The 23,308-nt window shown below is 34.9% G+C and overlaps 2 protein-coding genes across 3 annotated transcripts; one reads left to right on the top strand and one right to left on the bottom strand.

Annotated features, from left to right (window-relative positions):
• The first annotated feature begins 1,944 nt into the window (after positions 1-1,944).
• On the top strand, positions 1,945-3,597 carry LOC118753315 (synaptosomal-associated protein 25-like). Its single transcript, XM_036488188.1, has 2 exons — positions 1,945-2,136; positions 2,193-3,597. The coding sequence occupies exon 2, from the start codon at positions 2,249-2,251 to the stop codon at positions 2,876-2,878; it is 630 nt and encodes a 209-aa protein (XP_036344081.1). The 5' UTR covers positions 1,945-2,136; positions 2,193-2,248; the 3' UTR covers positions 2,879-3,597.
• A 17,831-nt stretch (positions 3,598-21,428) lies between these two features.
• On the bottom strand, positions 21,429-23,069 carry LOC118753316 (mannose-6-phosphate isomerase-like). Of its 2 annotated transcripts, none has more exons than XM_036488189.1 (3): positions 22,666-23,069; positions 22,302-22,608; positions 21,429-22,237 (listed from the first exon to the last, which is right to left on the bottom strand). In XM_036488189.1, exons 1-3 carry the CDS (start codon positions 22,924-22,926, stop codon positions 21,642-21,644), a joined length of 1,164 nt encoding a protein of 387 aa, XP_036344082.1. In that variant the 5' UTR covers positions 22,927-23,069; the 3' UTR covers positions 21,429-21,641. The 2 variants fall into 2 exon arrangements, with proteins under 2 accessions (XP_036344082.1, XP_036344083.1); XM_036488190.1 differs by having other exon boundaries at positions 22,766-23,069.
• Positions 23,070-23,308: the final 239 nt, after the last annotated feature.

The following is a 23,308-nucleotide window of genomic DNA, read 5'->3' as shown; positions in this document are numbered from 1 at the left end:
TGCCAAAACGTGAGCAAGAATGGAAGAAGAAGAAAAAATGTTGCAAGGAAAATGTAAACAAGATGCACCAGTGTGACGTCATGCAAACGACGATTCTGTCAAATTCGTTAAGAGAGGAATAGCGGTCCGAGATCGTGCAACCTTTGTATTCTCTCAATCGTGCTCACAATCGTGATCAGTATGTATATATTTTGCATATGTATATGTATATGTACTTTCCACAGGCAATACACAAAATCTCCTATGACGTCATATTTCTGTCAAAATTTTCAAGAGAGAGTTAGCGGTATCACAATCAGCGCCACCTTCTGCATTCGTTTCACCCTGCCAAACAACCAAGATGGATTGGTAGGTTGTTTAATCAATCCCATCAAATCCCACCAAAAAGGAATCAGCTGTTCAGCGCAAAATGCAAGCAAACAAGCAAATGCAACAACAATTTCAAGGAACAAGCAGCAGTGCTGCCAATTGTATTGCATATTTGAACGATTATAATGCACTTGAACGCAATGTAAAACGGAAGCATCTAAAATCAATAGATCCTTACGAATTCGCTGAGATTTGTTACGATTCGCCCCGTGTATTATAACCAAGGTATTAAAGTAGGCGAAATAGCAAGGCGAATGGTGATTGCCCAATTCGGCGAACTTCGCCGTTCGGGTTGTATTGTGTTTCAAGCATTATTTACATGATCCAACTACACAAGATCTGATAAGATGAAGCAAAAGAAAAAAGTAATTTTCTGGCTGACGTTTGTAATTTCGGTGCCATATTATTTTCTGTGAAAAGTAAACAAAGAATATGAAGACGAAGCATAAAGAAAAAAATGCAAGCAATGTTGTAGCACATGTTTGTGCTAACCAATTTATTATTTTTTTACGTGTTTTTGCATCCAATCACCGCGCATTTGCAATTTGTTAGTGATTTTTCAGTTGAAGAGTGTGTAAAAACTAATTTCCAAGCACCTACTAGCCACGGTGTAGCGAAACAAAGGTGGCGCCGTCAGAGGTACCGCTACTTTGGTTTTGCCGATTTTAACAGTTGTGGTAACTCGTAAATAAACTTTTGTTTACAAATCAGTGGCATAGAGAAATTTGAATTATTAGTGAAAAATCGGTTTAAATCGTGTTAATTTGCAATTTGTTAGTGATTTTTCAGTTGAAGAGTGTGTAAAAACTAATAAAATGAAGTGCCGTGTATAAAATTGCGACAGTCGTGAAGGTAGTGCCTCGAAATGCAGCTTTTTTCCTTTCCTCGCAACGATGCCGTGGCGAGAAAGTGGGTGGAATTCTACAGGCAAGATAAGCCATTCAATTTGGATACTAGCATCATATGCATGCGCTGTTGTCCTTCCATGAAGTGCACCATGGTGCCCCATCTCATTATGCGTAGATGCGCTGCGACGAATAGCTGCATTTTGTGTATATAGGGCGCGGCAAAGCCGTTCCCGAAATGTTTTTTTTTTTTATTATTATATTGACAGCATTTTACCAGAGTCATATCGCTTCTGCTCCAAGCAGCCTTCTTTAGCAAGTTAAGTAATCAATCCCACTCAGATGCTGGCGCAGTTTGCTGCACCAGCCTTAGTTGCAAAGCAATGGAGTACACTAAAACATTTGCTGCAGCAGCCTTAATTGCAAAGCATGAAGTGCACTAAAACGTTCACTATTCTCCAATAGATTAGATGAAAAATGCAATATTTTCGCATTGATCAAAATTAAAACACTTTTTTCGCTGTAAAGTGAACTGTTTTGACAGTTTCAACTCGTTCTACTTTTGTCTCTATTGTCAACGGCCAGGACGGCGCAATCTTGTATTCTATCATTCTTGGGTGCTTGGTATGAAAAAATTCGTGGCAACACTGTTTGTTTGTCAAGCTTGACAATCCAATCCGTGCAACCCTGAGTGATATACAAAGAAAATTGATGAAAAGAAATTCGTAGATTGCTTACGAAGAGGTGGTGGTTTTTCGTCACTAACAAATTTGCGAGGTTTGCCAAGATAATCGCACTGTGTTTCAAGGGCAGAGGTTAAGGAAGGAGATTTTCATAAATATTTAATCATACTGGAAATTTAATCTAAAAATAAAGCATCTGAGGTGGCTTGAATTAGCCCTCAGACAAGTTAAGTTGAAAGGTGAGAGCACCTAATTAACAAGTACCCAACGATTAGCTCAGGTGAAATATTTTCAGTGAAATAAATAATAACATATATAAAAAGTTGGTTGAGATCATCATATCGTATCAAGATGACTGCTCCTGAAGTACCTCGCACGGAATTGCAAGAATTACAACTCAAATCTGCTCAAGTGGCAGATGAGTCACTTGAGAGCACCCGTCGAATGCTTAATCTGATGGAAGAAAGCAAAGAAGCTGGAATCCGGACCTTAGTGGCTTTGGATGACCAAGGGGAACAATTGGATCGCATTGAAGAAGGAATGGATCGCATTAACGCAGACATGAGGGAAGCTGAAAAAAATTTAAGCGGAATGGAAAAATGCTGTGGGCTATGTGTTGTACCATGGAAAAAAGTTGCGATCAAAGACGATAGCGACAGTGCTTGGAAAGCAAACGACGATGGCAAAATCGTTAATAGCCAACCGCAAAGAGTCGTAGACGAACGTGATCGAATGGGAGGGGCACCACCCCAAAGTGGATATATACCACGTATTACTAACGATGCTCGAGAAGATGAAATGGATGAAAACTTAGGGCAGGTAAACTCTATGTTAGGAAATTTGCGTAATATGGCTCTAGATATGGGATCGGAATTGGAAAACCAAAACAAGCAAGTTGATCGTATCAACGCTAAGGGTGATGCAAACAACGTACGAATGGATGGAGTAAACAAACGTGCTAACAATTTGCTCAAAAGTTAAAAATTTCAAAAGATTATCTAATAGACTAGAGCTAAGTATATGTATAAAGCGCAAATTGAAAGGCACAAATACTAAACATAAACAACACAAACACGGATATTGATAAATCTGCTCAGTTCCAGGTGCACGCAACAAATTGCCCAGTACCGAAAAGACCTACCATTGCGGTGCATTTTTACAATTTACATGTTACCAGTAACTATATACATATACGATATATACACTAAATCGCTGAAAATACAAATGACTAATATACAAGTGCTGAACTAACTACCCACCATCTAAGTAACTACTTACATTATACACTTATACAAAACGATGAATCAGACAAGATTGCGGAAAAATAAATTCAATGTCTCAACTATGTGCATATGTATATTTAGCACAAGCACCTATAATTTAAACTTTTTATATTTAGTAATCGTTTTTGATGGCGTTCAAATAACGCGATTTTATCTTTTATAAAATTATTATTTCTATAACTTTACTCAATGAAAATTGTTGAAATTATACACGTTGTAGTGGAGCACTTTTTTAGGGCAATTCGTGCACACCAATATGCATTCATACACAAACTTACTGCTAGATTTGCGAGTGACGAAAAACGACTCAACACAGGTGATTTAAATACTTGTTTCCGTACTCGAAAGCCTGCTTATTACTTTATATATGTACTTATGTACCTACATTTAATTCATATTAAAAACAACTTGAACTTAGTCTTCATGTATTTATTATATTATTGTATCCTAGATAACAAGTTGTCCCCATATACAGCAGTGTTCACGAAAATAGCAGCGCGACGTATCGATAAGTTTTGATAATTTAATTTCCATTGTATGATCTTTGCCGCCACGTTTATCCGAAAAAAATATATTTATATAACAGCACCGGATGACTTCTATTAAATCCATAAAGGAAACACAGAAAATCTTGGTTTATCGGTACAAAAGTGGAAAATCGGGACATTAATACGTCCCGACTTTCAAAAATGATTCAGAGGTTTACTTCTTTAAATCGGTACAGTCCCGATGAAATCGGTACGAATGCTAACCGTACATATAAAATATCCTTTTTTACTGAAGAAAAAGCACAACACCCTCAAAGAAAAATTTTTCAAAAATCAACCGGAATCTTAAGCCACCTGAAATTTACGCATATACTAAAAAATTCTGTTAACATTTGTCAAAACAACTTCTCTCGATTGAGGTCGGTTTCTTCGAATAATAATTCAACGAGTTCGCATATGATATTTTTATTTTTAATCGTTAATAGTAGCTTAAGATGCTGTCTTAATGAAAGTTTAATAAAAGTATCTTTCATTTGTATGGTTTTTGTCTTAGAATTAAGTATATTTTTGTACAAAATAACCAAAATTGATAAAGGAAATTAAATAGTCAAAACTGTTATTTTCATGAACGCTGCTGTATACATACATATCGTCGCTTGGCGTGCAATAAGCGTCCAATGCGAATGTATACAAAGTGGTGTTACTGGCGAATTTAGATTTTCGCCGCGGTACTTCCTAATGTCAAAATGATGTGTTTGTTGTAAACAAGGCGAATTCATATTACAACAAAAACTAAGTTCGGCAGTAACACCACCTTGTATAAATTCTTTTTCTCAGCCATCATCGGTATTGCCTTTTTGCGTGAGGCGAATTTATACAAGGGGGTGTTGATGGCGAATTTAGATTTTCGCCGAGGTACGTCTTAATGTCAAAATGATGTGTTTGTTGTAAAATGAATTCGCCTTGTTTACAACAAATACATCATTTTGACATTTAGTAGTACCACGGCGAAAATTTAATTCGCCATCAACACCACCTTGTATAAATTCGCCTTGGTGGTGTTACTCCCGAATTTAGATTTTCGCCGCCGTACTTAATGTCAAAATGATATGTTTATTGTAATATGAATTTGCCTTGTTTACAACAAACACATCATTTTGACATTAGGAAGTACCGCGCGAAAATCTAAATTCGCCATCAACATCGCCTGTATAAATTCACCTTGATTTTGCGTATACGCGAGATTGCACCCCAAGCGACGATATGTATGTATACGTACATACATATGTCTATTCATTAGATGTTTTTTTTTAATTCGTAAAAAAGTCTTTAAGACAATTTGGATGCGTTCAGAAATACATCAGTCTCTTATTTCTAAACTATAATTGATGGAAATGTCCAATATGCGCAACCATGGACAAATGCCGAATTGGAACTTATACGGCTTTCCCACGCCACCCCAATTACGTAGTTCGCTATCTCATTAGTAATTCGCACTCCAATTACCCTTCGAATTACGTAATTCGCCATACAAAATTTTGAGAGCGAATTACCTTATTTGTTGGTAGTTCAGATCCAATTACCATGCGAATTATGAACAAATCGGTGCCGTCTCTAATTTTTATCGGGAATTTATCGAAACTAGCCCTTAAATCAAAACTTGCATTTTTCTGAGAACGAAAAGTAAAGTTTATAAATATGTATATCCCTAATTTAATACGGAAATAATTCAATTTTGCAACGAAGAAAACAAAACCAAAACATACAGAGAACTGTCAAATCGAATTAAGAATGTGGGAATGGGGTAATTCGCGATCGTAATTGGGGGAGCGAACAAAGAAATTCAGGATGCCGTGGGAAAATGGTGTTAGTTGCGTAAATAAGGCATTTCCATTAATTATAGCTTTAGAAATAAGTTACTAATGCTTTGGCTTGATGCATTTCTGGACCCACCCATTGTTCTTGTTAAACTATTACAAATTAATCTGTTGCATTTTACTTGAACAACTTAAAGGACTTCAAAAGGTTTGACTTTGAATTAAAAAATAATAAAGACTACAAATTTTGTATTTTTAATAAGCTTCGATTTAAAGGACAATTTAAACTGCACCATATTGGAACCTAATGAAATATTGATTTAAAGGTTAAATGGCCTATCTTGACATAAGTTGTTTTAATAAAATTCCACAAAAATATCGCTAAGGTTATAAGTACATATTGTATTATTTAAATCCATAAATAGACAAAAGTTAAAACGAATAAAAGGTGGTTTTTGTCACTACGATGGAGATAATGAATTATTTTTTTAAATTTCAACTAATAGAATTACACTGACCAGCCGTCTTCACGTGCTGGAAAATATCGCTTGCGTGACGACGCATGCGAGATCCTGCACATGTAGACCGCAAAAAGTACGAAGCATACTTTTTCTCGAATACCGAGCGGTTTGCGAGATCTCCCATGCTTTCAACTATCATTTTTGTTTGACAGGTATTTCCTCATTTGGCAGAATTCTTCAGAGTGGAAACATCGTTTATTTTGGTGGAAAATACAAATTTGGCCTGAAAAGTTCGAGCTTTCTCTTTTGGGGACATTTTACAAATGAAGAAGTTTGCTGTTAAGTGCCCAGTGAACAAAACTCGTATCTCGCTTCCGAGAGAAAAAAGTAGAACGCAAGCGAGGTTTTGAAACATGTAAAGACGGCCGGTCAAAGAGAAATGCTGCGTAGATACAGGCACGTTTTCATAAGGTCAAATTCAATGGCATTTGTCGTAAAATTAGTGAAAACACATTGTCTAATGGGTCCAAAAACCGGTTATTGATTAATTAAGATTAGTATAGGTTCAGTCATACATCTGCTGCTAAAGGCCCCACCAGATAGAAATTCTTTTCTGCGTCACACGGATGCTTCTGACCAGAGTGTCCAGATTTGGCGATTTCGCGCCAATTTAGCGATTTTTTTTTAGATATTTGCGCATATAAATTTAGGAAATCGCCATTGGCGATTTTGGGCGATTTTTTCCCATCAAAAAAAATTTTTTGCAGTTATAAAAATATACAAAACTTAGTTTTCCACGATAATTTTACAGAAGAGGCTAATGAACTGCGTGATAAATTTGACTTAAGAAGCATATTAAAAAACTGTTAAAAATGTCGAAGAACTTTTGAAACGATTACCTAGTCAATTAAATATTTTTAAAAAAGCCTTGATTTTGTTACCATAAAAGTATTAGAGCTCCTGATATTCGATTAATCGAATATTCGAATTATTCGAATATGATGCTATTCGAATAGTAAAATTCGATTAGCTGTATTCGAATAATCGCACGCCATCTATTATTCGAATGATTGATCGTTTTCAATTATTCGAATAACTGGTGCGCGATTATTCGAATGTTGAAATATATGTAGCTATGTATACATACTATGTATGTATCAGGGTTGTTGCGAATATTATTCCCAAATAAAAGTTCTTTCCGGATAATAAACAAACCGCTTATCCAAATCAAACAAGTTTGGTATTAAATGAAAGAGGATTTAAATAGCTTTAAAACTGAAATGTCTAAACGAAGAAAGCCACATTGAAAAATATTTCAACAAAAAATTTTAACTAATTGCCATAAAACAAATCTTGTGTCAGGTGCCTTTCTTTAGTATTAAATTATAAAAAAAAATATAAATAGAGATCGTTCGCTATTTCTGTTTAAAAGTTATTTCAGTCTTCTTTCATATGATACCAAATTTGTTTAATTTGGACAGGCGGTTTGTTTATTAAGCGGAAAGGACTTTTATTTCGGAAAAATATTCGCAACAACCCTGGTATGTATGTACACATTTAAATAAATTGAAATGTATGAATATGGGCCATTCCAGTGAAGACGATACAAAAATAAAATACATAGATTGTAGGTGCGTTCGACAAGTCAAAAATTTGTAATAGTTTTTCCAAATTTTTACTGGATGGCGTTCGATAACGACAAAAAATTATCCAACACACAAAAATTGAGAGGGCAAGCATTCATTTTGATGCAAGAGAAGCGTCCATTTTGTACTGGCAAAATTTTAGTCAGCAAAAATTATCCAACACGAAAACATATGATCACAAAACATATGGTTGCAATTTTTGTAAACAAACAAAATTGCATTTTTCGAGTTTTGGGATTTATATGCTTTTTGGCTGCCTGCTATGTGACTTTATGATAGAGCCAACTAGTTCTTACTTCTAGAAATGTTCCTGGCGAACATTGAACGTTCACTTTCCTTTTTTCTTCTATGGAGGCAACATGAATTTCAGTTTGTTTACAAATAAAACATAAACAAAGTCAGCTGGTGTGTCTTCTTCTTCCGGTTTTTGCAAGTAATGGCTAATTTCCTGTTCGTTTACTTTTTTGCCTTTTCATCTCTTTGGGAGAGAATTTTCGCTTACTCTCTTGATTTTGATTGTTGGCTGGTGTTGGCTAATTTTGTTATCGAACGCAACTTGTGTTTCAGCCTGTGAAAAAGCAGAGAGAATAATTCGTTAGAAATAGATTTCTATGTTGTCAAGGCATTCCTGGTGTATCAAAATGACAATTCAAAAAATAATTATCAAAAAAAAAAGGAAAGTACAATTAATGGACTTTAAAACGGTTATTACAAAAATTTATGTATGCTGAGGAGTCACAGCCAAATATGTATTTTTTAACGTATAGATCAAACCAGGTCCCCTTATAAAAAATTATTTAATATTCACATCAAACCATTAGCGGTAATTTTATTCACGAACTATGTGTCCTCAATAGTGACTCGTCCCACCCGTCACAATCTAAAATGTATGTTGTGGCAAAAATGAGATTTGGTAACACCGAACTCCAGGCATCGAGATTTATGCATACAAATCATAAAATCGTTATTAAAACAACACATTTGTAAAATAATAGCTAGAGAAAGTAGCGCCTGTCAAGGCAATGCCTTCAAATAAACTACGTTTTTTCGCTCTTCTGTAAAATTTAAGTGCCGTAAGATAGGCGGTCTTGCAATTAGTCGATGGGCGGTTTTGCAAATTAGTCGAAGTGGGCGTCATCGTTGTCCTACCCGTCTCTCTAGGAACAAGTTTATATGTACATTATATGATTAAGTTTTTTTTATACTTTATCAGTTTTGTATTAAACGGATATCTGACTTCAAGTGTTAACTGTTTGAAACTCGCCAATTCAATGGTTAAAGAGACATTACTAAAAGTTTGAGCAAAAACGAGTTTAAATGTCCCACCCCTCACTTTGGAATGCCTCACATAAGTTTGTTTTGAGAAAATATTCGAATAATCGTAGCTTTGCGACTATTCGAATAATCGAAGGGAATCAATTATTCGAATAGTAACATTCGATTAGCAATCGTACAAATAATTGCCGATCGAACGTTCGAATAATCGAATTATTCGAATAATTTAAAAAGCCCTAAGAAGTATGTGAATCACAAGAGGGCGAGTTTCAGGGACCTGCCAATTCACTATTTGACTTTGAAGGAAAGAAAAGCAGCGGAAACTGAATATTTAAATCTTTTAACTTTCCCATGGAATAACTTTTCTCAGAACCATTCCATCCGACTCTGAATAATTTTGGATAATTGCATACGGAGTGAAAACCGCAACAGGCAGTAAAATGTTTGGAAATATAAGTAAATTCATATTATTATCCTTGCCGCACTCACATGCTTTGTTGAGCTCGTTTTTTCCGTAATGAATTCAACAAAAACTAATATTCGAAATAGGATGAGGTTGGAAAGACTTAATTCTATAGTTCGAATAAAGTGTTTTATGAAGGCTAATAGAGTCTGCTGCAAAACGTTTCCAATATCAAACAGTATGTTATCAAGGTTGAATACCTCAATATATGACAACAACAGAAATGTAAATAATTCAGACCCTAAAGGGGATTTTCAAAAAATTGTGGAAATAGCTGATCCCGCCTTATTATAGGTTTTTATTTAATTTTTAGCGCCGAGCTCTTAAAAGCGGATTGTGCGATTAATCAATTAATATGAGTTATAATAAATTAAATATTTGCGCAGTCCTATTGCAAAATGTGTTGAAACAAATATTTTTAAAAAGTATGCGTATTTTTAAGGAAAATTGTTTGTACATCACTATTATATAAGTGATCTGTGTTATTTATTATGGTAGTAGTGCACTTTGGCGAAGGTAGGTCAAAATGGACGGAAAAAGTTCGAGCGTGGTATTAATCGACGCGTCTTAACGCCAATAATAACAATCCGAGACCGGAAATTAACATTTTTAATTAATTAATGAGTTATTTGCAAAAAACACTTGCACTTTCCGCACTATGTTTTGATGAATTTCACGCAAATGAATGGAATAAATGAACTTAATTAACTTTAAAAACACCCAAATAATGCAAAAGAAATATACTTTTGTGAAAATGGGATTTCTGTTCCTTTTCTTCGCATGCAGAAAGGAGAATTTTACGTTGTGAGGGTTATAAACCCTAAGCGCGGCCGAAGGCCGCCTACGCAAAAAGAAGTTGGACGGACAAAAACTTTTTTAATACAGTGGCAGCGGCAATTTAGTTCCATTTTATTTTTAATAGGGTGGCAACACTAATTTCCCTCCATGTTATTTATATTAACTACGCAAGATTGTTGTGCGGATTTTCACCATCAGAATATTCCTATTAAATACAGAATTTCGCGAAAGTGTACACTTAAAACATCACAAATGTATAACAACTAATAAATACGTGTTAAATTAAGTTCATTTATTCCATTCATTTGCGTGAAATTCATCAAAACATAGTGCGGAAAGTGCAAGTTTTTTTTGCAAATAACTCTTTAATTAATTAAAAATGTTAATTTCCGGTCTCGGATGTTATTATTGGCGTTAAGACGCGTCGATTGATACCACTCTCGAACTTTTTCCGTCCATTTTGACGTACCTTCGCTAAAGTGCACTTTTACCTTTATTATTACCCTCTGAAGGTATTATATTCGTTTTTGGTTTTAAAAACTATATTATAAGATCTCATTTTTAAAATAAAACATTTGTTAAATCGATCTTATGAATTTCATTTAAAAAAATGGCGATTTTTGGCGATTTTTTTTTTCAGAAATTGCGCTTTTTATTTAAACAATCTGGACACCCTGCTTCTGACACAAAACGCACAGAAGAAGCCTAGAAAACGTTGCCGCAAACAAAACGGCTCAATTTGATTGGGCGAAAATCAGCTTGTTTGAATTCGTTCCATACATTTTTTGTTGTTGTTGTTGTTTTGTCGCGTATGCGTGCGTCAAAAAGCTGGGAGAATTTTATCAGTTGCAGCAACGCATGCGTGGCCAATGCAGCGTGTTCTATTCAAAATCACAGAGTTAACTTGGATGCCAGTAAAAAGGATTCCTGTGACGCAGGAAATAATTTCTATCTGGCGGAGCTTTAGGGGCCAGTTTTTCAGTGCACGGCTGTGGTTTAAACTTAGTTTAAACGCTTGTTGTTGTTGTAGCGGCATACAAATTCTCCAAAGCGTTTTTGGGGAGTGTTGCTGGAGTGACAGTCCTTGGCCAGATATAAATCTGGGAACGCTTACGCTGGCTTAAACTGGCTGGGTTACGCTTTTCATTTTCAATCTCATAAATTGGTTATAACGACTTTTGCTAAAATTTCAAAATCAAAAGTTATCAAAACAAATTCTATGGGACTGAGAAATATTATTTTCTACTTTTTAGTCCATTTATAAAAGCGTTGTATATTAAAAAGTTTTTTTTTTATATTATTTATTTTTCACTTTTTTGTCTTGTCTGTATAAAATTTTGCGATAGATATTAAAATAATTCAACGATATTAATAGAAAGGTGCACACACATGCATTTACATATGTATGTACATACAAACGAGCACCAATTAATTTTATTTAAAGAAATGGCGTGTCGTCTATTTCCGCTGTAGCGAACGTAGTACATAGGGCGACATCTAGATGTCATCTACCTCGCCCTATTCACTACAGATGTCGCCCTATGCACTAGACTTTTTTATAGGAACTTTGCAAAGCAAAGGTTTTATGGTGTCGGACACACAACATTGAAAGTTTCTGGATCCACAACATTGAAAGTTTCTGGAGCCACAACATTGCAAGTTGATAAAAGCGTTGTAAAATGAAGTGCTGTGTGATTGGAACAAGTTTGTGCGTATGTTTGGTTTGCTAAAAGGCGTACATTATCGTTAAAAGTGGGTGCACGTTTGTGGCCAGAACGTTGGCATTGAAAAATCGACCCGTGGTAATGATATGCGATTGTAAAACACTCAATCATGAAAACCATATTTTATGAACTTTTTTTGCTAATTGTCATCAAGTTTCCCTTTGTATATTTTTTAATTAATACCAATTTAATCGCACTCAATCACCGCGCCTTTTTCGTTTTCTTTGTTTGTATTCATTCTTAGGCAGATGTTAAAAACGCTCAGAAATATACTTTTTTCTTGCTTCTTTGATTAGGTGATCTTGTATTTTTGGTTCATGATTCTATTCGATTCCTATTTGTACTAATTCGTATTTGCGCAAATATTTGTGTGGTGTATTTTGTGCATATGCTGTGCTCAGTTGGAGTAAGCAGTGTAGATATATGTTTATGGCTTGTAAGAAACCAAGCTATACTTATTAAATTTTTTATGTAAAATACTTCCAGATAGTTGCTTCTCCATACTCAAATGCATTGTAGTTAAAATATATCAAGGAACCCTCATAAAATTATGACTATTTTGGGATTTTTAACTTTTTGATATGTTCTTCTCCAACTTCTACTATCTCTGGTGAAAAAAAAAATGTACTGAGCCATAACTTTACATTACATAAAAAATGGCTCATTTAAGAAAAGACGCTTTTAGAGATCTTAAACTCAATTGGGCTATCTCAGCGGCAGCTCCATTTATTTGTTCCCGCAAATGCTCTTCGTTTTGAATTCTTTTTTAATAAATTTTGTCCCTAAGACAGCCCCAAAAGAAAAAGTCTAATGGATTCAGGTCTGGCGATCGAGCGGGCCACGTGATTGGCCCGTATCGTCCAATCCATCGGCGAGGATAACTTTCGTCTAAATGAGCTCTTACTTCACGCCCGTAGTGAGCAGTGCACCCGTCATTTTGCAGCCATAGTCTTCGCCGCAGGTTCTAAAAGAGCTGGAAGCCGTTCCTGAAGGAACTCTAAATAACTGTGAGAGTTCAGCGTTGGTGGCAGTTATACAGGTCCCAGTATCTGACAGTTAAAAATACCGCACCATAAATTTATTTTGTACCGGTACTGCGAACGATCTCTCATTTCGTGAGGATTGTCTATCTGCCAACTGTGAAGGTTATGTAAATTAAAATAACCATCACGTTTGCATGATGATCAGAGGTGGGCACTACCACAAACAAGCGTTCGCTAGAAGTGAGGATGTGTTAGTGCCTAATTCATTTTGCATGCTGCCCCGTTTTCATCGTTACGCTCTTGCTTGTCTACGTACACGCTATGTTTACGCTCTTTGAGCGTGTGCTCGTTCTCTGCCCATGCCTGATGATGATTCATCTCAACGAAATTTGGTATGTATATTGCCTTTTACCCAAGGTAGGTTCGTATTGAAAATGGGCGAAATCGGAAAGTAACCACGCCCACTTCCCATATAACGGTAGTTTTCAGAAATACGAAAACTGCGATATTTTAGTAACTACTGAAAAAAAACAACTACTGAAGCTTATTCACTGAAAATTGATATTTACAATGAGTTTTGGACGTAAAATAAGAATATTATACATTTTTGAAAAATGGACGTAGCCACGCTCACTAATGAATATATGTGTATATCTTGGTAACCGCTACACCAATTTCTCCCAAACTTGACACAATTGTTAGCCTTGGTACAACATACCTACGGTGACCATATTAACCAACGTAAAATAAAGGACATTTTTTCAAAATGATTTGGGAATACGTACATACAACTTGTATGATAAAAGTACCTTACCCATATCGTAATTTAAATCAAATATTTACCAGTTAGTTAACCGATTCTGAAAAATGAAGCCAAATCCATTTCAAGGACTTCGCCATCCTTGGCTGCACGCCGAAACCAGCACACAGTGGTTCAAAATTGGAATTTAATGTTCATAATCCACCGTAGTCTTAATTTTTCAACCAGTTTTTACTAAAAAACCAAAAAAAATTATTTTGGTGAAAATTATTTTATAACATTTCAATTTTTTTTTGTAATTATTTCGTTTTGGGGAACCATACAAATGTTTTCAACTAGTCTTTGTTATATAACATTTATTAACTGGAACAGGAGAATACATTTTCTTCAAAATTGCCGCTTTTTCTGCATTTTGCACTACAAAATTTAATATAATCAAATACAAATTCACAATTCAGACTCAACTAGTCTCTTGCAAATATTATAAGCTTTCATAAAAAAAAGATAAAATTATGTGAAAACTAGTAAGAAAGTTTAAGTTCGGGCGGATCGGAACATTAAATACCCGGCGCAAGTATTAAATATACGATTTTCACCTTTCCGAAAGCTACCGCTCCATGGTAAGCCGGGGTGTATAAATTTTGAGCAAATTAGCGTCCTTCAATTTTGAAATATTGAAGTTTGAAGCATTTCTGAAATTTACCGTTATATGAAAAGCGGCCGTAATTTTAGTCTGATTTCAATAATCTTCAACGTTTTGCTTTTCTGTGGCAAGCACAATAAAAACACTGAGTTTGGTACAAATTGGTAGAACGGTTACCGAGATACATATATGTGTTCATAAGTGGGTGTGCCACGCCCATTTTGCAAAATTTTATCATAAACGTATTTCTTGGTAAAGAATTGTTGCAAGCATCAATTTTGAATAACTTAGCTTTAATATTTACTGATTTATCGAAGATTTTGTATTTCTCTAAATTACCGTTATATGGGATGTGGGCGTGATTATTGTCCGATTTTAAAAAGTTTCGGCCATTTGGTATCCTGTGCCAAGGCCAACAACTGTGCCAAGTTTGGAAGAAATTGGTACAGCGGTTACCAATATATACACATGTAACAGTAAGTGGGCGTGGCTACGCCCATTTTCCAAAAATGTATAATATTCTTATTTTTCGTCTAAAATTTATTGTAAATATCAATTTTGAGTGCATAATCTTCAGTAGTTACTAAAATATCGCAGTTTTCGTATATCTGAAAATTACCGTTATATGGAAAGTGGGCGTGGTTACAGTCCGATTTCGCCCATTTTCAATACCAACCTACCTTGGATAAATGGAAACCTACATACCAAATTTCGTTGAGATATCTCAATTTTTGCTCGAGTTATCGTGTACACGGACGGACGGACAGACGGACAGACGGACGGACAGACAGACATGGCTTAATCGACTTCGCTATTCATTCTGAGCATTTATATATATATTTGTCTTTATCTACCTCGATTCGTTTTGGCTGTTACAAACAACCGTTATGTGAACAAAGTTAATATACCCTTGTGCACAAGTGCGCTCGGGTATAAAAATGAAGGATCGAGTGAATTACGAACACTAAATGCAAGTTTTCAACCACTGTTCTCTTTCAATGGAACTGGAAACTCAGCGTGCAATACGATCCTGGGCACAACTTTCCCTGTGCTTTATAGATTGTGCAAAGATTGCCTATTAAATATAAACCCTTAAGTGGGGTGCGAAACGAACTGGTGAAGGTTTTCATTATATTTTATACGGGAAATTTTTGTTTTTCATATTCTGTGTTTAAAAATTTACCTCTGAAAAATGCAGAGCTGATTTAAAGGACAGCTTAAGAAATAAAGGACAAAAGGCGTCCTTTATTTTGTAAAAAATTATAAAGGACAGGGGGTTAAAATAAAGGACTGTCCTTTCAAATAAAGGACGGATGGTCACCGTAAACATACCAAACGGCTGAAAATTTTTAAAATCAGACAATAACGACGCCCACATCCCATATAACGGTAATTTAGAGAAATACGAAATTTTCGTTAAATCAGTAAATGCAGAAGCTAATTTATACAAAATTGATATTTGAAATAACACTTTAACAAAGAACACGTTTATGATACAATTTTGGAAAATGATGATACTAAACTTGGTACGATTATTTCGCTTACCACACAAAAGCAAAACGTTAAAGATTATTGAAATCGGACTAAACTTACTCCCACTTTTCATATAACGGTAAATTTCAGAAATTCTTGAAACTTCGATATTTCGAAATTTAAGGACGCTAACCTAATCAAAATTGATCTAACAACAATTCCTTGAAAAGAAGTGATACCGCCCACATCTTATTAGGTATAACGGTAGTTTTCAGAAAGGTGAAAAACTATATTTAATACTTTCGCCGGGTATTTAATGTTCGGCTCCACCTGAACTTAGACTTATTTACTTGTTTTATTATAATTTTTTATAGACTTTTACGTTAGTGGTATGAAGTTTTTGGGGGAGAAGACCCCTAGTAAAATTTTCTGAAGAATAATTTTCTGGAATATATCAATCCTCTTACGAATTTGCTTTTTGTGGGGTTTCTTGAGGTAAACCAATAAACATTTAGGTTTGAGCTGAACTTGAGGTTAAGTTGAGAACTAAGGTGTTTCTCAAATCTCCAATGTTGTTTCTCAACAGTACCTCAAGTGGAGGATCATAGCGCTCTCAACAAAAAGGTCATTTTTCTTTGTATGAAAAAAGGACTGTTTCTCAAGTTGAGAAAATGCTAGTTCTCAACTTGAACTCCAATGTAATTCTCCATTTGGTCTCAAACATATCATTCAAATACTGAAATTGAAATAGTAAAACACCTTATAGCTTTTTGATTGAAACGACATATATAGATGAATTTAAATATTAATTTTTCAATTTTTTACTCATTTTGTATTATGTAGTTAATTAATATCGTATTACAATAGGTGCGTTCGTTTAAAATCTCCAGTAAAAACCAACCAACAGCAAAATTCCGGCGAAATGTCACCAGTTCTCTCACAAGAGAAAAGTATCCAAAACAGTACGTAAACAGAAAATGTGCAGAAACTTGCAAGTTAGACAAACAGCTGATATAATTTTTGTTTACATTCAAAAGTGTAAAATTTAAAACGTACGAAAACTTATTACAAAGTGGTATGCTGACACAGTTTATTGATTAAACAAATAACTACTTACTTCTTACAAGTTTAATTAGTCGCATTTTGTCATTTTTAACTTCCAAACCATCAAATTCAATTTTGTAAGTTGCGTAAATTGCGTAAATTCAAACTAGCTCTTTTTGATCAGCTGTTTTCCTGTTGGCAAAAATTTTTCCAGCAGAAACCAGCAGCTTCCCTCAAAATTAAATGTCACTTTGCTCTATCAATTTCCCCTACTTTGCAAGTTTTTTGCGTACGCGAACGCAAAAACCGGAAAGTTTTGGTTAAACATGAAAAATTAACAGCTACGCGAACGCAACTAATAATTCACTTCACAGTATACAGTCCGACAGTAATTATGCCACTTGATTCACTTCGCGTTTTATTTTCTTTCAAGAATATTTGAGGATACTTTGAAGATTACTTACTTTTCGTTGGTAGTTTTCCCCTTTATATTGCTTTACGGCCTTATTCATAAAAAATAAAGTAGCTTTAAGAAAGGTTTATAAACTGAGAAATGTATGAAAACGTCATTTTATAAAGCTCTTTAAACCTACTTTATTTTTTATGAATAAGGCCATTAGTTTTTCACTTGATAATTAAAAATTCGTATCTCTATCACTTTTTACGTATCTGCGCGTGGGTTAGAGATGAGTTGGAGAATGATGTTAGATATCAACTTGAGAACTATGAATTTCTCCAAGGTTGGAGAATTATTTTTTTGGTGTTTATTGGGAATGGTCAAAACGACTTTTTAAGGCGGGGGCTAATGGGTTAAAATGTTATACGAAAATATTTCCCATGAAATTTTACTATGTATCTTAACCTTTAACTTCGCTCAGGCATCTCTTTTAACCATATTTTCCACTTTGTTGAAAACTACTTAGGCCGGGACATGAAAACTTTAGTAGGACATAAAATAAAAATACGGGGTAACATTTCGTCGCCCGGGTAAAAGATTGTCGTAAGTCCCCTTTCAGACACGTCAAGTCTTGAAAGCAATTTTTTTCGCGTACTGTTTTGTGTTTTCTATTTGCTTCCAGACGCGTCTACTTTTATTGAATTCAAGTTCATGGTTCTTTAAATGGGAAGCAACGAAAAGATCCAAAGAGACAAGAAAACTTGAAACGAATTGACGGTACGGAGTATCTGTACTCTTCCCCTCTCTTTTCACCTTCTTCGCCTCGGAACGAGCACACTTGAAAGCAAGACTTGGTGTGTCTGAAAGCTGACTAAGCGTCATTTTGACGATTTTCAGTTAAAGATGCAGTTTTATTTGTTTAAATAAGATCTTTCGATTGGTGTTATCAGGTTTTGGATATCTCCTTTAGCTTCGGAGATATTGAGTAAAATTTTCTCGTATTTGCAAGTTCACAAGCGACTCTGTCAACATTTCCTTGTATATGACGAAAAATTTCACATACGACAAAATTTTCATACAGTTCGATGAAATTGATTACTTGTTAAAATATTGTCTTACAGGCTAACCTAATATTCACGCACGCCGCCAATTTACTGTCAAAAATTTCTCATGCACATACAACTTGTATGGGACCAACCGAAATTGAACGGCGTGCGTATGAAGCTAACTCAATTTGCAATTTTTGTTCTGCGTGACATTTTGATTTGACGTTTCGCTCAATGAAATCAAATGCAAACGCACGCAAGCCAATTTCGGGTGACGCAAAAAAACAAATTCGACGGCGTGCGTACCAAAACGCAAGCCGCGAATATTAGGTTAGCCTGTTATGTGACTAATTGTATGGTACATACGACAAAATCACACCAATCCTATACAATGGAGAGTCGGATGACGGCAACTCTTATTGACAAATTGTTTAATATTTTGTTGATTTTTATTCATTCATTTACATCTCAAGTGTATTACAAATTTTTTGCGAACGAGCAAAAAATAACCAACAATTTCAGCCTTTTGCTTACTCGCATTTAGTCTGTTCCTTTGAACTTCGGACTAAAACCTGTGGAACTGTCAAACTGTGAAATGAGAGTAAAAGGAGAACAGATGCAGAAATGCATAGGAACGTAAAAAGCACTATTTCCTGTAAAAACGTCAGTCATTTGTACAACACTGATTTAGCTGAAATATCACTAAAAATTATTAAAATCTATACATATTAAAACATTTCGTTGTTTACTTCCATTTTTTTACAAATATAAGGTACTTTGCTTTCACCGCTGCTAGTTTTTGCTTGCACATGCAAATCAGCTGATCGTTTGACACTTTCCATGAACTTACAGTAAAAGAAACTCCGGACTAAATCCTGTAACTTCTGACTAGGAACAGTTGCTCAGTTACTCTCTCAAATGCGTTCCCACTTGAAGGTTTTATGTCAATAGGAACGACTTCCTGTAAGTTCTGACTAAATCCCGTAAACCGGACTGCTATTGGAACAGACCAAGGCACATTAAACAGGTAGTATCAGTAGAGCAAAAACAACATTTGCGTGTATTTTGTTGTTGCTTCTGGTATCGAAAGTGTCAACAACTGTTCTGATTTTTTTCTTCTAAATCAAAGCGTGCCATGTGAAATACAAAAAATTATAAAAAATAAAAAATTGAAATTGGAAAAAATAAAAATTTATGCAACTTTCTTTCCTAGTAAATTTGTTTGCTTCTCCAAGCATTGATCCATCCTTTGTAAAGCCCAGTAATCAGCGGTCGTGCTGCCGAGTTGGGCGAACGTTCCAAAAGCTGCTATTCAATCGCTTGTTTTGTATGGAAAAAGGTTTCACAAGCCAATGGATTTTAACAACTTATAATTTTCGTGAGAAAAAATTAAAAATATTTGACATTTTCGAGACCAAATAATTTGAAAATAAATCAAATCAGCTGCTCTACTGATACTACCTGTTCAATGTACCTTGGAACAGACTATGTGTGTGTGATTTGTAGTAGCAATGTTAATCCCGGGATCCCGGACATTTTAAGATCTCGAAAATCCGGGATTCTTGGCAAGCAATCCCGGGATCATCGGGATTTGTAATTTGCACTGATGGAAATAATAGAAACTCCTTTTCTTGAGCAGTATTGGCTATATTTCTTTTCTTATTTAATAATTAATATTTTTTTTAAATGTCTAGCTCATTATACACAGAGAAGACCGCGTGATAGTAAACTTTAAACACAAATAAAAATATACCGCGAAACCCTGGGCCAAATATAGTAAAATTGCGTTTTTAGTTTTTCACTCTGACGTCAGTAATTCAAAAATGATTTAAGAAATTCAGAAATGTGCTTAGAGAAGTATGGGTATAAAATTAATAAGGAAATCCTGTAGAATTTAAACAGATTCAAGTTTCTGGTGCAGAAGGTAAATATTGAAATTGTCATTTCAAAATTTTATCCTAGAAATTTCGCAATATTTGTTTTTGAAAAAATTATGTGTTAAGGGCTTATATAAACTCGATAACATCCTCGGATTTCGTTCTTCTAACTTTGTCAGCTTAAAAATTACCTATTCGTCCTTGTGAATCCAAAAAAATTTAAATTTTTTAAATTCTTGTTATTTTTTGGCCTTATAACAATTATATTCAACAATTTATATTGAGCTCGAGGCCGTTTTTTAAATGAAAATTGAGTCAGTGGAATCGTCGGTTCGAATCCTACTGAAAGAGGTCCGATGAGGAAATGTGGTGATTTCCGAAATAGCTATCACTTCTACCATTTTTTCAAATTATTGTGGCTTTTCCACAATAAATTTTCATTTAAAAAAGGGCCTCGAGCTCAATATAAATTGTTGAATTTTCTATTGCATTTGTTACCCATATTTTTATTCTTCAGTGCATTGAATTTTTTAACAATTTTTGGAATTAATCATATCTTTGAAATTATAAAGTCCTTCAAAATAAATCCTGCGGTCAGAGAGAAAAAAATAAAAAACGCCACTTTAAATAAAAAAGTAGGTTTCAAACCCATTTATTTATTATTTATTTCATGGTAGGAGAGCTTCTCAAAGAATATAGAAACAAATTTTTTCGATTCAAGTTGTTGAAAAGTAATGAATATCTAAATCCGGGATTCCGGGATTGTGACAACGCCTTCCCGAAAATACCGGGATCGGAAAAAGTCGAAAAATTAGCATCCCTAATTTGTAGTGTCATACAGCTGACCAGCGTTTAACGTGAAAATGTAACATACGACAAAATGGCTTTATAAAAAAGTGGTTGTAAAAGCTATATGAGTTACTGAAAATTTAAGAGAATGTGGTTTTATACTTTAAATAGTATGTACAATCAAGCGTTAAATTTTGGTAAAAAACGATTGTACAGCTTTTGAGAAATTGAGACTGAATCTTTAACATCGATTTCCCAATACTTGCCGAAAGTAACATACAACAATCTTTTATCCAGGCGACGATTTGCAAATCCATCGCGTATTTTATTACTGGATATGTATACTTTCGGAAAATATTAGCAAAGATCGGGCTGGTTTGAATAGTCATAAAATTGTCGCACAGTGTTATTTAGAATATCGTCAGTGGTAATGATTTTTATTTTTTAAGTTTTATACAAAACGTTAAGTTCAATAGTTATTTTTATACCCGAGCGCACTTGTGCACTTGGAACGCGCATTCACTTTAAGCCAAGGACGAATGGGATTAAAAATAGGCAAAAGCGGACAATAAGCGATATTTTAGTATTGACTAAAGTTTATTTACTCAAACTTGATATTTCCAATGACGGAAAATAAGAATATACATTTTTGGAATATGGGCCTGGAAAATAGTTATTTAATCTAATTTTTTGATATACGAACTCTTTTTCGAAATTCATTATACCTCTATCTTTTTTTCGAAGACAAATAGTGTCCCAGAGGTTAATGGTTGAGGGTTAAGGTGAATTGGGGGTGCTGATATAAGTCAAAAATTTAGTATTGTCCTCTCCACTGGATATAAAACGCATTTCGGTTCCAATTTTCCAAGGCAAGTAAACAATCGATCCACGTTTTAGTTTTAAAGCATTGTTGCCGATCGATTCTAAAGTGCGTTGTCCGCTTATCACAAGTAATATACCAGGAGACTGTTCAACCTTTAAAACATATTCTGTATCGTTTCGTCCTAAGGTCAGTTGAGTCAAAGCAAAATCTTCAACAGGCGGTTTGAATAGTAGTCGCTGATCATCAATGCGTTCCGGGGCAAAAATTTTATTTTGAGCTGGAGAACCTGTATATTCTAAACAACTGAGAAGTTGATTGATATCCTTATATTTAGGCGTTAATCCAGCACGTATTACGTTATCGGAACAAGCCATGCACTCCACAACATCTCCCGATAGGTAAGCGTGTATTTGGTTTGCTCCAAGGAACATCGCCTGACCCGGTTGCAGGCGAATAACGTTCAAAAAGAAAATAGAAAGTACCCCAACGTCATTTGGAAAATCCTCTTTGAGTTTATTGTATATTTCGATTATATTATAATCACATAAAACTGTGGAGGAAGACAATTATAACTTTCAAGTTAAACAAAACCGAAATATTTCCTATAAGCTCACCTTTCGAATATTCTTTCGAAATCGAGTCGATGCATAGACCAATCTCGATTGCGCTCTGGTTCAAAAGTTTTTCATAACAATGTCGTAAACCTTGTTCGTCGTCTTTAGCTAAAAGATCGAGGTCCTTGGGATCATCTACGGTCAATTTGTTGAGTGGATGAATTCTGAGTAGAATGTCTCTTATTTGCGGAAGAGGTCGAAAACCACACAATCCCACAAAAGGCGTAAGGGCTATCGCCATTTCAGGTTTATGGTTGGGGTCCTTGTAAATTTCAGGTTTACTTGTGTGCAAACGTCTAGCTTCCTCCTGTAAATAGGATAACAATTTTTTAGAACTGTCTACGGTAAAATTACTTAAAGTAACTTTATTAGGATGAACTTGAATACTCAGCGCTTTGTTTATACTTAAAACTTTCAATAAAAACGGTAACTCTTCTTCCAATTTAGAACCATCCGATTTGTACCTGGATGGTCCATTTGGATGAGAACCCATCCATAGTTCAGCATAAGTTGATTTTAAATCCACTTTAAATTGTGGGTCATTTAAAGTTGCTAGTTGGGCTACGGCAGAATCGTTTCCTAATTTTCCCCATTCATATTTATGCACAAACCCAATGAGTTCCATGTTTATTAACTATTCAATTCCATACAATTACTTATGCTTATATATATTTTTTTTAATTGTAGAGCTGATGATGGCCAGACACTTAAATCACTTATGCGTATATGTGTTTACATTCCTTGGGTCAAATTGAAGGTGATACAGCAGTAGCGAATAGGGATGCAGAAAAAATATCGATGCATCGGAAACATCGATGTTTACTATGTCTAGGTTCAGACGGAGAAACTTTTGTCGCGGCAACTCGTTACTTGTGGGAGAGGGGGAGACGAGGAAAGTGGAGGGCACCGAGTTGCTCGTGCTCGGGCAACACGCTTTGCGCTATCGTTCGTCTGCGAAATTCTAGTTGGCCGTTCACAGCTGACAACAACAATTTTGTACAAAAGAA

This window comes from Rhagoletis pomonella, unplaced genomic scaffold, assembly GCF_013731165.1.
Source record: "Rhagoletis pomonella isolate Grant_MI unplaced genomic scaffold, Rhpom_1.0 Rhpom_scaffold_02346, whole genome shotgun sequence".
NCBI classification, from domain to species: Eukaryota; Metazoa; Arthropoda; class Insecta; order Diptera; family Tephritidae; genus Rhagoletis; species Rhagoletis pomonella.
This window is presented reverse-complemented; position numbering and strand designations above follow the sequence as displayed.